Source organism: Suillus paluster (genome assembly GCF_016628075.1).
Source record: "Suillus paluster strain FC165 chromosome Unknown EDB91scaffold_158, whole genome shotgun sequence".
NCBI classification, from domain to species: domain Eukaryota; kingdom Fungi; phylum Basidiomycota; class Agaricomycetes; order Boletales; family Suillaceae; genus Suillus; species Suillus paluster.
This window is the reverse complement of record NW_024537718.1, coordinates 213-14,460: the sequence shown is the minus strand read 5'-3', so window position 1 is coordinate 14,460 and position 14,248 is coordinate 213. Positions and strand designations below refer to the sequence as shown.

At 48.5% G+C, this 14,248-nt stretch overlaps 5 protein-coding genes across 5 annotated transcripts; all 5 read left to right on the top strand.

Annotated features, from left to right (window-relative positions):
- Positions 1-971: 971 nt before the first annotated feature.
- Positions 972-2,460, top strand: EDB91DRAFT_1063688 (uncharacterized protein; the record flags this gene model as incomplete). The annotated part of the gene is made up of 5 exons (XM_041314631.1): positions 972-1,062; positions 1,114-1,319; positions 1,373-1,714; positions 1,763-1,974; positions 2,031-2,460. The coding sequence occupies 5 exons, from the start codon at positions 972-974 to the stop codon at positions 2,458-2,460; spliced, it is 1,281 nt and encodes a 426-aa protein (XP_041169837.1).
- A 511-nt stretch (positions 2,461-2,971) lies between these two features.
- EDB91DRAFT_1037898 (uncharacterized protein) lies at positions 2,972-3,591 on the top strand (the record flags this gene model as incomplete). Its single annotated transcript, XM_041312840.1, has 2 exons — positions 2,972-3,053; positions 3,101-3,591. Coding segments are annotated over 2 exons (573 nt in total), but the record flags the coding sequence as incomplete, so codon positions are not given.
- An 811-nt stretch (positions 3,592-4,402) lies between these two features.
- On the top strand, positions 4,403-4,870 carry EDB91DRAFT_1037364 (uncharacterized protein; the record flags this gene model as incomplete). The annotated part of the gene is made up of 2 exons (XM_041312831.1): positions 4,403-4,654; positions 4,703-4,870. Coding segments are annotated over 2 exons (420 nt in total), but the record flags the coding sequence as incomplete, so codon positions are not given.
- A 1,085-nt stretch (positions 4,871-5,955) lies between these two features.
- Positions 5,956-7,749, top strand: EDB91DRAFT_1240165 (uncharacterized protein; the record flags this gene model as incomplete). Its single annotated transcript, XM_041321970.1, has 8 exons — positions 5,956-6,286; positions 6,344-6,540; positions 6,600-6,789; positions 6,850-6,924; positions 6,977-7,385; positions 7,410-7,448; positions 7,470-7,505; positions 7,527-7,749. The coding sequence occupies 8 exons, from the start codon at positions 5,956-5,958 to the stop codon at positions 7,747-7,749; spliced, it is 1,500 nt and encodes a 499-aa protein (XP_041169834.1).
- A 5,846-nt stretch (positions 7,750-13,595) lies between these two features.
- Positions 13,596-13,763, top strand: EDB91DRAFT_1032189 (uncharacterized protein; the record flags this gene model as incomplete). The annotated part of the gene is made up of 1 exon (XM_041312742.1): positions 13,596-13,763. A coding segment is annotated over one exon (168 nt), but the record flags the coding sequence as incomplete, so codon positions are not given.
- Positions 13,764-14,248: the final 485 nt, after the last annotated feature.

The following is a 14,248-nucleotide window of genomic DNA, read 5'->3' as shown; positions in this document are numbered from 1 at the left end:
CCCTGGCTGCCAGGTGGCCTGCACGCATCTCCACTATGCAGCACAGGCACGTGCCATCGTCTGCGCCCACCCTCTGCTGATCTACGACGCCCTCCAGCTCCAGCCTGCCCACACCTAACGCTCCTCCGGCTTGCAGCTGATGCCCACCGTACAGCGCAGGTGCCTACAATCGCCCATGTCCAGTCCCAACCTTGTGTTTACCACGTGCCCTTCTTCCTTCCTCGTGGCCTCAGCGTGGCGGCTGATTCTTAAGCCTGCAGACTCTCCACTGTCATCCACCACATTCTCTCGTGCAACATTGCTTCGACTCTCTGCCCAGTTAGCGGGTTTTTTAACATCCGTGAGTAGTTGTTTGCCTACAGTGTTTTCTGGCGCTCAAGCTATGTAATGGACTGTACGGTCTTCAGTCCTCGATGTCTCGTTCGCAGTCTGCAAAAATTAGCGGTCTTTCCAAATCAACCATCACCCATAATTTCAGACGCAGCCATCGCACATCTCAGGTCCTCTCTGCCGGTGGTGAAAAAAATCGCATGAATACTGCTGATGCTAAGCGTCAATCTGCGCTACAGGGTACGTCTGCATCAATTTTCCTTCAATTAAATATCATGTGGTCCTTCAGAACTACCGGCTATTGATCGTGAAAATGTTGAGAACATGATCATAGATCATGGTATCATGACTGATAACCTCGTATATGAGCCTGCCCCAGGTGATGAAGGCCTTGACCTTAGCCACGAAGGTGGAGAATATGAAGCATTTGAAGGGCTGTCTCGCACAATGGCAGACTTGTCAGGATTGTAGGTCGACATTTCTTTTCATCTATTCACGCTTATTATTGTACTGTCAGCCACTACGTGGACCCCAGAACTCGACGTGATCGCGTTGAGCTCCATACCAATGAGTGGGACATCCAAATGGACCGGCTAGTTGATGCTTATCAAGATTATCGGTCCTGCGATTCTGGGGATGGCATGCCTCTGTTGGTGCCTGCGGGACCTGACAACATTCCTCTCGATGATTTCTGTCCTGGGCTCAGCAACATTGAGCTTGTTGATACCTTTTGTACGTGCTTGCTATTGCGGTCACTTATACGCACTCAATTTTGAATTGTAGTTCGACGCCGAGCATCTTTCGAAAGCTTGCCATACCATAAGTACCCAAATGAGACCCTTATTTACAATGGCTTTCTTGGGTGTTCCCCTTTGTATCCCAACGTTGCCATCACCTTGCATACTCTCGCAGCCTACCGGCAGGCTCACCGAAGTTGCCCTCAGTTCAGCCTTCAAGCACATTGCAAAATGCTGTGCTACCTGCATAATGTAAGTTGTTGTTTTGCTTAATTTATTTGTTGATTGTACTCACTGCTTTTCAGATGCCGTATCGACCCTATCTGCGCTCTCAATTCTCGGCAGCTTACGACGCATACCTGGAAATCCTCTACCGCGTCGATCAATTGCTAAAGCGGGAACTCAAACACGACACTCCAAATTGGCGGCTCCTAAATGCCTGCCCACCATGTACCTACAAATTAGTGGACGAACCGGCACTCGATTTTGATTGGTTTGCCACCATCGACGGCAACAACAGTCTCAAGCGGTGGGGGTCTTCAATCCATAATTCTATCACTCGCGATGACCGTCGGAGGCCGAGGACCGACTACTGGATTAGTCGCAACATTGTGGACAAGTTCAAAGATGAGGTCAAGTTGAGAACTGTAGGTCGTCTTTGCCTGCTAGTAGTATACAAAATAATGTCTAACTAGGCGCTGGATAACAATAACAATCCTGATGACTGGGAGGACGACGGAGAAGTGCCTGGCGAGATTCCTTTCAACTGTACAGCCCATTGGCGGAACGCTGGACCCGAGCAACGCAAGAAAATGTTTGCTGTGTTTGAAGAATCCGGAGTTTTTGTTGGCGCATGCCGTCACCGGTTCGTCTTGGTAGTCTGTGATATGATTCAAAGTGGCGAACTGTAAGCTCCGAAGCCCACAGTGCATACAGGAACTAACTACCATTTCATTTGTCTAGAGCGAAGTATGCGCTTGCCACGGTTGATCACCTCATGACCGTATACGGGAAAAATGGAGCCTGCGCCTATGATATTGGCTGTGCATTTTCCAAGACATTGAGCACGAGCTCCTTGGGTCCGTGTGCACAATCGCTTGCCTTATGCATGATGGTCGGTGCATTCCATGGACATGCACACAACTGCAAGTGTCAACTCGACTGGCATCCAATGTTCATAACTGGGACTGGCCACACTGAAGGTGAAGGCTGCGAGCACGTCTTTTTGTCATCAAACAAGCTCGCACAGAGTACACGTCATGCCAGTGCTTTCCATCGGCATCAATCGATCGAAGAACACTTCACGTTCTGGGACGCTGACAAATATGCCGCCCTCGGTAAACTTTTTTTTTCATTTGTGAGATTGTATTTTCATTCTAACTCTACTAGGTAACTTTTTGCACCACCACTACCGAGAAGCGACTCACGTCATTCAAACCTTGGAAGCTGAGCTCTCTGTCATCAAATCCGAGTTAAACCTCAATGATGAAGACTTTGTGAAGTTTTATAACGACGAAAAATTATATCTCGACGCACTGAAGCAGCCGCCAATCCGAGACTGCCTCTGTATTTGATACATTGAGGTCCTTGATGACTTGGAAATACGCCGGTAAGCACTGCCTTATGGATTTCTCCTTTGCTAAATATATTTAAATTAAAGGGAAGAATGGAATGCTGCTCGATCCGCGGCCAATAACGCGCTCACGACTGTCGGAGCTGGTGATTTTGCAGAGATCAACGCTGCCCTTATGCAAGCTCGAATTCGGGTGGACACCGCTTACGCCAAGATACAGAATGCGGAAGCTTTGGTGGCCCACATGGAAATTCAACTCAGTATTGAGGAATGCTGGGCCGTTGGGAGTGCCGACTATCTGCAATTCAAAGAAGAAGCTACATTGGGAAAGTATCGTGCAGCGCTCAATGAGCTAGAACGCCTCATGGTCATGAGGCTTTTCGAGCTCTCAAAGCTCTCATTGTCCGGCACAGGTAGCACACATCTCACTTATTTTTTCTGAAGTTCATGGTCTTTTTAGGTTATAAACTGCGCCAGCAAATCGGAAAAGCGCTGCAGCGCCGTTCAGAGGCAATCCGTAATGCAATCAACCGTTATAATACGCAGGCTGCTGCGCTTAACCCACCACGTCTGAAATTGTCTTGGAAAGACATAGAGGAGTATAGCTTTTTGGGGGAATTTGACTTACTGCGCTATTCGCGCACAGACATTCGAGAAGCGGACTGGACGAAACCTGCTTACCGCGAAGCCACCACAAAGCATTTCAAGTTGCTGCATGCACGAGAAGAGGTGTCCCATCTCAACATAGAAATCCATCGCTTATGCACCTTTATTCATGACGAGGAAACTGATACATCAAAAGTCATTGAAGACCTCCAATCATCCAACCCACTCCTTGCATCTGAGCTGCGACGACAATGGCGAAGCCGCTCAGCAATCAACATGCTTCACATCTTCCAGCTCAATCAGATCGAGGCCATTCCAGGATTCTCGGGTGTGCGTGGCATCGGTGCTCATTCATGCGCACCAGGATCAGATATTAATGAGATTATCACTTCTGAGTTTGTGGATGCAGATGCCTCCCGACAGGAAGAGCATGCCGAAGAGTTGGAAGGCATTGCTAGCTTTCTTGATTCTATTGTAGACTGAGGACACAGGAGGGGGTTCCGCTACTTTGGACATGTTCTTTGCGCTTTATCGACGATCTGTGTCCTAATTCTATAGAGTGCCCGCTACTCTGGACATGTTCTTTGCGCTTTACCAATGTTCTGCGTCCTAATTCTAGTGTCAATCATATGTATCCGCTACTTTAGACATGTTCTTTGCGCTTTATCAATGTTCTATGTCCTAATTCTAGAGATAATCATGAGTGTCCGCTACTCTGGACATGTTCTTTGCGCTTTATCGATGTTCTGCATCCTAATTCTAAAGACAATATTGATATGTATACAGTATTGTATCTTTGAGCATGGCTGTGGTGGGACTCCTGTGTATCGTGAACAACCCATGGTCCAATACTAACAGATCTGCTATCTCTTAACATATACCCTTCTACATATCATCTGCTTATTACTTCAGATCTAGATGGGAGCAGGTTATTCAATCACTGTCAAAGTTCTAAGTGGTGAATTGCCTATGGTTAGATGAGTGCTCTTTCATTATCATTTTACAAGCGCTAATCTTCGGCGCAACTCTTAAACTTCCTCGCTTCGACCTTTTTCCAATGCAAACAACTCTTTTGCACCCCTCCGGCCCAAACCTCATGTCACCCAGTGGGATATCCAAAGCTGCAACAGCTGTGAAACCGTCCACTGCCCCGCCTTTTTCGATACATAACATTGGAGCACTTTACTGTTCTGGTTTTGCAGAAGGATTCAGTAATTCTGAGCGGCAAGCTGCAGCTCGTGCTTTGCTTCGGCATGACGCTCATCTCGATGGAACACACTATCAGACCAGGAGACCCAACGGACTTCATCCCTCGTATGTTGTGTTCAACTCATTCGTCAAAACAAAGGAACGTTCCATCTCTTGCGACGAGTTTGTTGAAGCGTCGTTACAGGATCTGTTTGACTCAGTGAGTGTTCATTTCATTTTCATATAGATTGAACGTGAACCCTGCCAGATTACAATACAAGACCGCCTCGATGGCAGTATCTCGCTTCTCCTTCGCTGCCCGGGTTTCAAGGCAGAGACTGCACTATCTCCTGAGGACATTACAGTTGACCTGTATGTCACTCCACGGGAGGCACGCGAGAGCTCTGAACGGATTGGGGGTGATATCGCAGTCTTGACTCAAGCTTTTTGTGAAGAATTCGTCATTCCACACATGGAACACTTCATGAAACGCTGTCACATTGAAGAAGTTGAGCCGCCCCATCATTGTAGGCCGTCCTCAGTATTTTTTGTTCAATCATATAACTTTTTCGTTTCAGACTCTTCAGCGCAGATCAGTCTCAAAGGACCACCATACCTTCCAGGACCGGTGGTGGCTACTAGTGTACAGATCCAGTGCTCTGGCCGCCCAATAGCGTCCTTCCAGAGGGAGCTCTCCTCTGCATCCAAGACTCAGTCAGCGTCAGTTTCGGCTGCCATTTGTACAGGTGCCGCTCAAGCCCTTGCGACTAGTGAAGCTCCCAGTCCTCGTACTCAAGTCACAGGTGCCGCTCAAGCCCTTGCGACTAGTGAAGCTCCCAGTCCTCGTACTCAAGTCCGTCGCCATCGCCCTGCAGACGCATTCCTCATTAAGAAGAAGGCTGATGTGGCACTGGAACCAACATTATATCAAGTTCAGGTCGCTGAAACAGCCAAGGCCCTTAATTCGGGTCCGCCACTAATGAGTATTGGAGCCCACACTGATGCTATCATTGATCGCTTCAAGCTGGGGGATGAAATTATTCCATCGCTACGCCACTTAATTTCCACCGTGCGTAGTAGCCGCTGGGAGGAAAATTTGAGGTCTCCGAAATGGAAGCTCGACTTTGAGCAGGCGTCTAAACTAACTGGGGCACTTCAGGCAGATCTCCAGGTTGCTACTCCGGTCATTCTCAGGGTAAGCAAAGTTTTGAATATTTCACAAGTTTTGAATTAATTTCCAAGGACAGAACCCTTCCTCCGTTTGGAAGGTATTCAGGATCGTGGTGCTACTCATTATCATGCTGGCCGCTTTTTGCGCATTTTATCTTTTCTACCTTGTTTTCATCATGTAAATTCTTTGATTGTTGCCGATGTTAGCGCACGAGCTCGTTATGGCACCGCCTACCACTCAATCTAGTACATATTGTGTTTCCACCGAATATTTACAATAATCCGGTGTGATTTCGCTATCCTTGTCTTATAAAGAGGTGCTAATTTGCATCTCTCGTTTCCTAGGCTGTCATGATTGTCCGTTCTACACCACGAGAGCCCTCAAGGCGCAGTCAGGGACTTGCTCGAAACTGCGCCAAGATACGCCTTAGCAAAGAGGCACGCGCCGAAATTACGCAACGACGGCGTGAAGCTCGCAGTCGCTTCAAGCAAGCTCTTGATGATGCATGGCAAGCTGTGGATGACACTGCAGTCAAGATCGCTGCAGACCACAAAAAGAGTATCCGTCGAGTGCAGAACGATTTGCATATGGGACAATCACTCCTGCAATCTAAGCACTCGAAGGTGAGCGCCTGGAACGCCTTCATTTGGAAGAAGCGCCAAGATGGCGACAAAGAGAACGGTAAGCCCCCCTTCTGCATTTGGCATATTTAATTAATCAATTAAAATTTCCCTCAAGGTGCAAGCAGCAAAGATGTGCTTGAAGGCATTGTGAAGGACTACAAAGATGAGTACTATAGCCTCACCAATGAGGAGAAGTCAAGTCTCATCGCAGAGTACAAGGAACACAAGGTTACGAAGACCACTGGTCATCGCATCTCCACGAAGTCCAAGATAAATGATGTCACCTGGTCTCTGAAAGCTGTCGAGAATGAGGTAGTTCCGCCATTCATATGTTGGATCTTATAGCTGCTAAACCCTCCCCCTTTTACTAGCTCGATAACTTGCGCTCTCGTACTGGAGTGGAGACCATCTTGTACATGACCCGGGGGACAACAGATCTTCCCCTGCGTGGTGTTACGTTTGCAACTGAGGGCGTGCACGATTTCATGGAGTCTGTTATAGGCATAGATAATCAAGACTTCGTCAGCAAGATGGAAGGATTTGCTATACAGGGCATGAAAGGTTCGTGTCTCCTTCCATTGTTGCTGGTGACTACTACTAACTAATCATACTTGTGTCTAGGCGCAGCGGAGAACCACCAGCAGCGCGTGGCTAAAATCCATGGCCAAATCCGCTCAGAAATCAATGTAGCTCTGCGTAAGTACTAGTCCTATTTTTCCCATTTGTCTCTGTTAATGACAATCTGTAGAGAAAGTTACCGGAAACCCCAAAGCCACAATGCAATGGACACACTTTTTCCGCAACATTGTGAAGCATTACTCGGTTGTCGTCGAGGGCTGGCCAGAGCAAATCCCATTCATCAACCTCAGCACTGCCTCAAGCTCCCTCACTGACCTCGAGATACTTCTGTGGAAGTGGCACTCGGGGCTCATTAGCTGGAAGCGCATCACACCAGAACAGCTCGAGGACATGGAGAAAGATAGGGACAAGGACCTTGAAAACGGCACTATTGTGGAGAAGCGCCGGCGTGTTCGCTCTGACAAGGGCAAGAAGAGATGCCGTGATTCTGACGACAACGCTCAGCGTCGTAAGAAGATGCACAAGAGTGCTGAAACCATTCCGAGTGATAGCGAGGAAGATGCCACCGATGCCCCGCCGTCTATCCCCATCGACAACAACAGCAATCTGCATTCAACTTCGCTCGTCCCCAATGCCCCACTGTCTATCCCTATCGACAACAGCCTGTGTTCGACTTCGCTCATCCCCAATGCCCCACCGTCTATCTCCATTGACAACAGCCTGCATTCGACTTCGACTTTGCTCATCCCCAATGCCCCACCGTCTATCCCTATCGACAACAATGTTCCGCCCGTGCCTCCTACCCCACTCCTCACTCCCAACACCAAATCTGTGTCCCCATTTTTGCTCCCTGATCACGATGTGGATATTAGCATGCTAGAATTCCCTGAAGGTTTTGTCGAGTTCTTAGCACAATTTGATGTGTCCGTTCCAATTCCTTAAATCAGCGATGGACTTCCGAGTGGAGTAGACTATTCTGCCGGATTAAAATGTTCCCTTCACATACACTTTTTGTTAGTTGACCTTGCCTTACACTCATGTCAGCCTTTACTTCCAAAGCTCGTTGATTTTCAAGTTTAATACAGTATACAGAACAAATAAGTGGTATATAGTTTGTCCTTTGAATGACAGCGCTGTCCCAGTTCTACAATGCATCGTCATGCACAGAGCGCACCTCGTAATGACGGCCCCATCCCAGAAGGCATTGTAATCTACAGAGTGCACGAGTTCAATTGTGCTAGACGACAGTGGAGAGTCTGTGGAGGTGTGGGCAGCTTGGAAGGTGGGCAAAGGGAAAGGCTGGAGCTGGAGGGCGTCATAGATCAGCAGAGGGTGGGCACAGACGACGGCACGTGTCTGTGGGCATCAGCTGCGAGCCGGAGGAGCGCTAGGTGTGGGCAGGCTGGAGCTGGAGGGCATCGTAGATCAGCAGAGGGTGGGCGCAGACAACGGCACGTGCCTGTGCTGCATAGTGGAGATGCGTGCAGGCCACCTGGCAGCCAGGGGCCGTGGGTGTAGTAGGCAGGGAGGTAGACAAAGGGCGGGAGCGGTTGGATGACGCCATACATGTTGGTGGCAGGAGGAGAAGTGCGTGGGAACCTGCCATAGATGTCGGGAGGTAAAGGGCACTTGGTATTACTAACAACGGGCCCGACATAGCGGGCGTTGCCGACGGTAAGGTACCAGCAGCAGTGTAGGCGGGCGTAGAATACTCTAAGTACCCCCATGATTTGGGGCAACATTTATTGCTGGTGTTAAGGAAACGTCGCTGTTAAGCCAGATAAGGCCGGGTGAGACACGTAATCATCCAGCCTTATAAGGCTTACCTATTGGGAAACCCAGGTGCTACTGTGCCAATGTGTGACACGATGTGACCATGTTTTGCAGAATACCAGTCAGACCCTGAATTTTCTCGGCCTTCATCCGACACTCCACCACAAAATCCTTAAAATCAGCAAAAATCAGATTCATATAGAGCAGCTACAAATCTATAATGGTGCAAATCCATAGAAGAAAATATGATGTGGTTGAGGAGTTACAAAAGATTTATTGAAAATGTTGCAGAACCCCAGGAGTGATTTTGTAACTCCTCAACCACATCATATTTCCTTCTACGGATTTGCACCATTATAGATTCGTAGCTGCTCTATATGAATCTGATTTTAAGGATTTTGTGGTGGAGTGTCGGATGAAGGCCGAGAAAATTCAGGGTCTGACTGGTATTCTGCAAAACATGGTCACGTCATGTCACACATCGGCACAGTAGCGGCTTTCACTTGGAGGAGATTGAATTTCTTACACACTCTCCTATCTGCTGTCACGCTTTCATACATGTCGTCAATCCTCTGTCTATAGCATCTTAAAACAAGAGAATGGCCTCTATTGAAATTGTGTTCTGACACCCTGACGAGGTGTTTGATATGCTCTGGGTGTAACTTTTTGAATATCTCTCTAGGATCTATGGGATCTGGATCATTTATGATCATACAAAGTTGCAAATCACCACTATTCTGTCTCTCGCAGCTGCAACACTCAAGAAAAAATTATTCTACTTGGACAGTACACCATCTCTAAGTAGCCTACATACACATGAATTTTTTCGAGGTGATTCAAGCAGCGCATTGAGGTGTTTTGAACATTTTGCATATTACATGCCAGTTGCAGATTCCCAGGAGTGATAGTAGTACTTATTTGCCTGCAGTCGCTCATAAAATGCAGAAGACGGCAGACCTTACGTGTTCTCTCGCAATCAGCATGTCAATGATATGTATGGCTTCTCACATTCACTGCCATTCGTCCTTCTTACCGGCGGCATACAGGCAGTGTTCTGATGATCTTGGCAATAGATGCGGTAAGTATTCTACACAGATGCCTACCATTACAGTCTAATCAACACCACTCCCATGTAGGGATGAGTGAAATTCTCGATCAGCCTTCAACATAATGGCTGTCGCAGTAGCTGGACGACGAAGGACAATAAATATTTTATGGTCTGGGGCTCGTGATGTGTCATGGCTCGGTGCTGTCTCTCGGTCCGGCTCTGTTTCTGGGCTAGTCTTTGCCTGTGGGCTCGGCTCAGACTCTTCATTTCCGAGAGCAAAGTCAGGAGCGCCGTGCTCTCTGGAATATGTCGCATCATCGAACGGAAACGGGATTCAGCAAGTAGAAAGTGGGCTGGTGTGTTATGTTGTACCTCAGGGAGGCTGGAGTTCGAAGGGTCAGCAACGTAGTCACGAACAGACGAGTGGTGGATGTTTACAGGGAGACTGCTGTTGGTAGGAATGTCCATGACAGACCGTAGCTGAACCAGTACTGTTTCGACATCCCTGCCTTCACTTAGGCCAAGAAGTTCCGAGATTTCTGAGATAGGGAGAGGGTCTGCAAGGGCAGCAACAACGAACAAGTGTCGATACGCCTGTGCTGGTTCGGTACATGTGGTGAGGATATGGTCGTATAACGTGTACACCTCAGTGCCTGGGAGCAGCTCGGTTGTGAACTCGAGCATGAACTGAAGTCGATCGCGAGGGTCATGATATCTGTCATTGATAAACTCCATCATCATAGACGCGACGATGAAACGTCTCCCTGCTCGACTCGCCAGCCGCGCAAGTTCATCCCTCGTTGGCTGCGGGAAAATGGGATATCGACCTTACAGCTTTCTGAAGGAATGCTCCAGGAAGATATAGATGTTGTTGTCCACGTCTGTGCCGTCTAACAATATGATCGCAGCAACACCCTTCCCAGTGATTTTCACTGGTATCTCGCACACCAACGGGCGCAACTCTTCTTGTTGAATAGCGTCACGGATGGGCTCTTCCAAACGGCTTGTGAGCAGGATGTGGATAACGGGTAGATCAGGTTCACGAAAAGCTCGGCCTAGGAGGGAGACGAGATCGGCAACCTTGGCTTCGGATATGCACTTGTCAAGAGCATCAACAATGAACGCCAAAGGCGGACATTCGTGCAATCTGGATCGAAGCTTCCGCAGAGGTCTCAGCCTGTCCCAAGCTCCTTCGAATCATTAGAAACTGTGAATACAAGTCAGCAAGCGAGAGAGGGAATAACACATTGGGGTCTGACATTGATCGTAACTCATCGACTAATGGTGTCGCAAGCTGTGAGATGGAATGGAAAAACTTGGGGATGCACTGGTTGGGTTGAATAGCATAGTCAGCAATCATATTGTGGGTGTGTCAAGACCCGACGTACCAATATGTGAATCAGGGAAGTTGCAAAAAGCTTAGATCGTGAAATGATTTTTGGCATAATAAGTGTGTTCGTCGGTGATCGGTGCTATGAAAAACTCGATGGATGGTGGTGATATCTGTTGAAGGATAAGTGGGCGCTCGTCTAGTTGCAAGACACAGCCAGGTGGCATGCGGGAGTTCCGTTCAACACGGACATGGATGATTTCGGTTCGTTAGCCATTCTCCCCAGGAGGGCGTAGGTTCCATCAAAAGGGCCATCTCCGCTGTAGGTCAAAGTGCAGATGCTAAGTACTAGCCTGGAGCCGTAGGGGCTACCGGTGGATCAATGCTAGAGGTTGCTCGATGGGGGCTGTCCAGTGCTAGTGTTGATAATGTTGCTCATTCATTCATGTGGTATCACTGGATCCCGATTCTTGCAAGCATCACCCAGCACTTTGTACGAGAGTTGTGTTTTGGCATCTGAGGAAGGAAGCAACTTTCAACGGAGGCAATCGGACTCTGATGACTGGGTTTGAATTTGGGTAGCTTGTCTCATCAGTAGTCTGTAGACCTTCAGTGTGGTCCTTCATTGTAAACTACGCTTGGTGAGCCAGCCGCCTTGTAGGGATAGGAAAAAACCAGAGCGTGTTTTCCCCCACAGACAAGGTGGCTGGTTCACAAAGTTGATAAGTTGTTTTACTATAGACAGGCTTCACTGACAGTTACGCTCTATGAAACGAGGAACAAAAATATGCGAGGCTTGATTCTGTAGAATGTTCACACTCTTAAAAAGTACGGTGTTTTAGAAGTCAAGCTTCAGACCCAGTTCGGACAAGAGCCTCCCAAGTGGGTCATGGACCTCATTCAATCCTACCTCGTCGAAGCTGTTCCCAAGTTCAGGTATGAGTCTCACAAGCAAAGTGTTTCTATTTATACCACTTAAGGACTATCGCTAGTAGATTTATCCATGGTTGCGTTACCTTGCTGCCAAATCGTGTAGATCTTGTGCCATTCTGGCTGCCCCAAAGTGAGTCAGAAGACTTCCATTGCACCTTGCTTACCTTACATTCCCAGTGGACACCGATATCCTTAAGCCCAACGCGGGTTACCTCACTGTCGAGCGCCCCGCAAAGAGCGCTCCCAAGCAACAGTCCAGCTTCCTCTCGCCCGTGCACTCCTATGTTGAGCCCGTCTCAGAGGGCGAAGAAGATGAGGAGATGGATTTGGCACCTGCCAGAGATGAATTTCGGCGCACGGGGTTACCCCACGATGACGTCGCGGTAGCCATCGCATTCCACGAGAAATCTCCCAAGGAACGCGATATGTCTACGCCTCAGTTTAGCGAGGGCAGCGTTCTCGTGAGGAGGTGTGCGATGAGCGGACACCATTGTTGAAGATGCCACGGCCGCCGCTTGTGCCTTCTTCTGCGTTTGATGAGCGCCTGCGTGAGCGTTTTCAGGCGAAGAAGAATGTGCCGCCTCGTGCGCAAGAAGAGGTGTGGGATGATGAGCAATTTTTGGTGAGAGACTGGACCGCACCGCATGGCAAGCGCATTGCAGTTCCTGTTCGTGTAAATCCTAAGGTATGTTTTGCAAAAGAGCCCACGTTCTTGGTAGGACTTTCTTTCATTTGCTGATTGAGTTCGTTCGCTCATCTTTATCGCACAAGAAATGGCTCAGCTTTGCAGTGCTCATTGGATCCATCGCTACGACATTGTTAAATTTCGTAGATGCAGATGATCCGTGAGGCCTGATCAGCGCAGCGCTATTCACTCTAGCTGCACTACTCGCCATCGCATACTCCACCATAATTTTTGTGTATCGAGCCATTCGCCTACGGGCGCGATCGGCGGAAGGGCTGAACTATGTACGGCCCGACTATTCTTTGCTTTGTGTTGTTGGTGGCGCTGGGTACCAATATTGGGTTGAGGGTGGCCAAGATGTGATCGTGATGTGTGGGGATGGGTTGTATTATTGTGTATCGACTTTGAGACTTGACAGTAATAGCTCGTTGGGGTTCATTCGTTTTCGTTCAGGATTGTACATGTCATATGATGCGAGCATGCTGAAGGAGTGATGATGACACCTGATGCGGACACATGATGCATCTGATGGAGGCGCAGAGTTTAATAGAATGCACATGTAGGACAAGTACAGTACTTGTGCGGTTTGATTGTAGGGATAGCGGTACACCGGTACTGCAAAGATTACTCTTGGGAAGGAAAGAGAGAAACCAAAAGAAGAAAAACAAAATCTGGTTTCTGAGAAATTACCGATATATGACTTTTCAAACCTTTTTTCTTCCAGCGTTGATATGTTATGTGTCTTTGGATACGGTAGATATCCAGGCATCAGTGAGGATGGAGACGAAGAAACCCTTGACAACCTACTCACTGTGAATCTTCCTCCCCCCCTACCTGCTCTCTGCTCCTATGACGATGGTGTCCATGCAGAAGAGCCGGTATGCGACGATGGGGATGGCGAGCCTACATTCGAAGACCTCCTGACCAATGAATATGATCTTTCTCGACCTCCAGATCACGATACCGCTGGTGACGAATGTGATGCTGACATGGAGCAACTCGAATCACCCACTGCTCCCCCTCGAGGACAAGGTATTCGCCCCGAAGATTACCTGTGGTGCGAGAAGAAGTGGGTCCATAAGCAGAGCGTCTGTCGTGTCATCATCAACACCGATTTCACACCGAAGTCGCAGATGCGGCTGTTCCGCATCCGTGGATTTACCCAAGTCAACAAGAGATTCAATACCGAAGCAGAGTCTACCATGGCCGGTGATGACTTCATTGTTGGCAACCTCTTTCTGACCCTCATTCGCACTCCCAATGTCGTCTCTCTCGCTCTCGTACGCTCAACCAATATCAGTGACAACGGAACATCTTGTAATTTCATCAAAAGCGAAACTCTATTATCGCAGAAGTCCAACATCAAGCTGTCGGGCGAGATCATGGTCCTTCTTCCTTCATTGTTTGATGCTTCCGAGACCCCTGCATCCCCACCAACATCACCAGTGCTTACTTGGGTCTGGAATGGAGCATACCTCAAGGTGTGGTCTCCAATCCTAGGTACCGAACTCAAGACCGAGCAGGTGGTTACTGTGACCGTCTATGGCCATCTCACCGAACACATCAATCCCCGCATAGTAACAGCCTTGCAGTACCTAAGCGAAGACCAAGCATGCGAGGTCAATTCAAGGGGGCTCTCATGGGCCGTGGATGACGATGCGTTGCAAGTGGC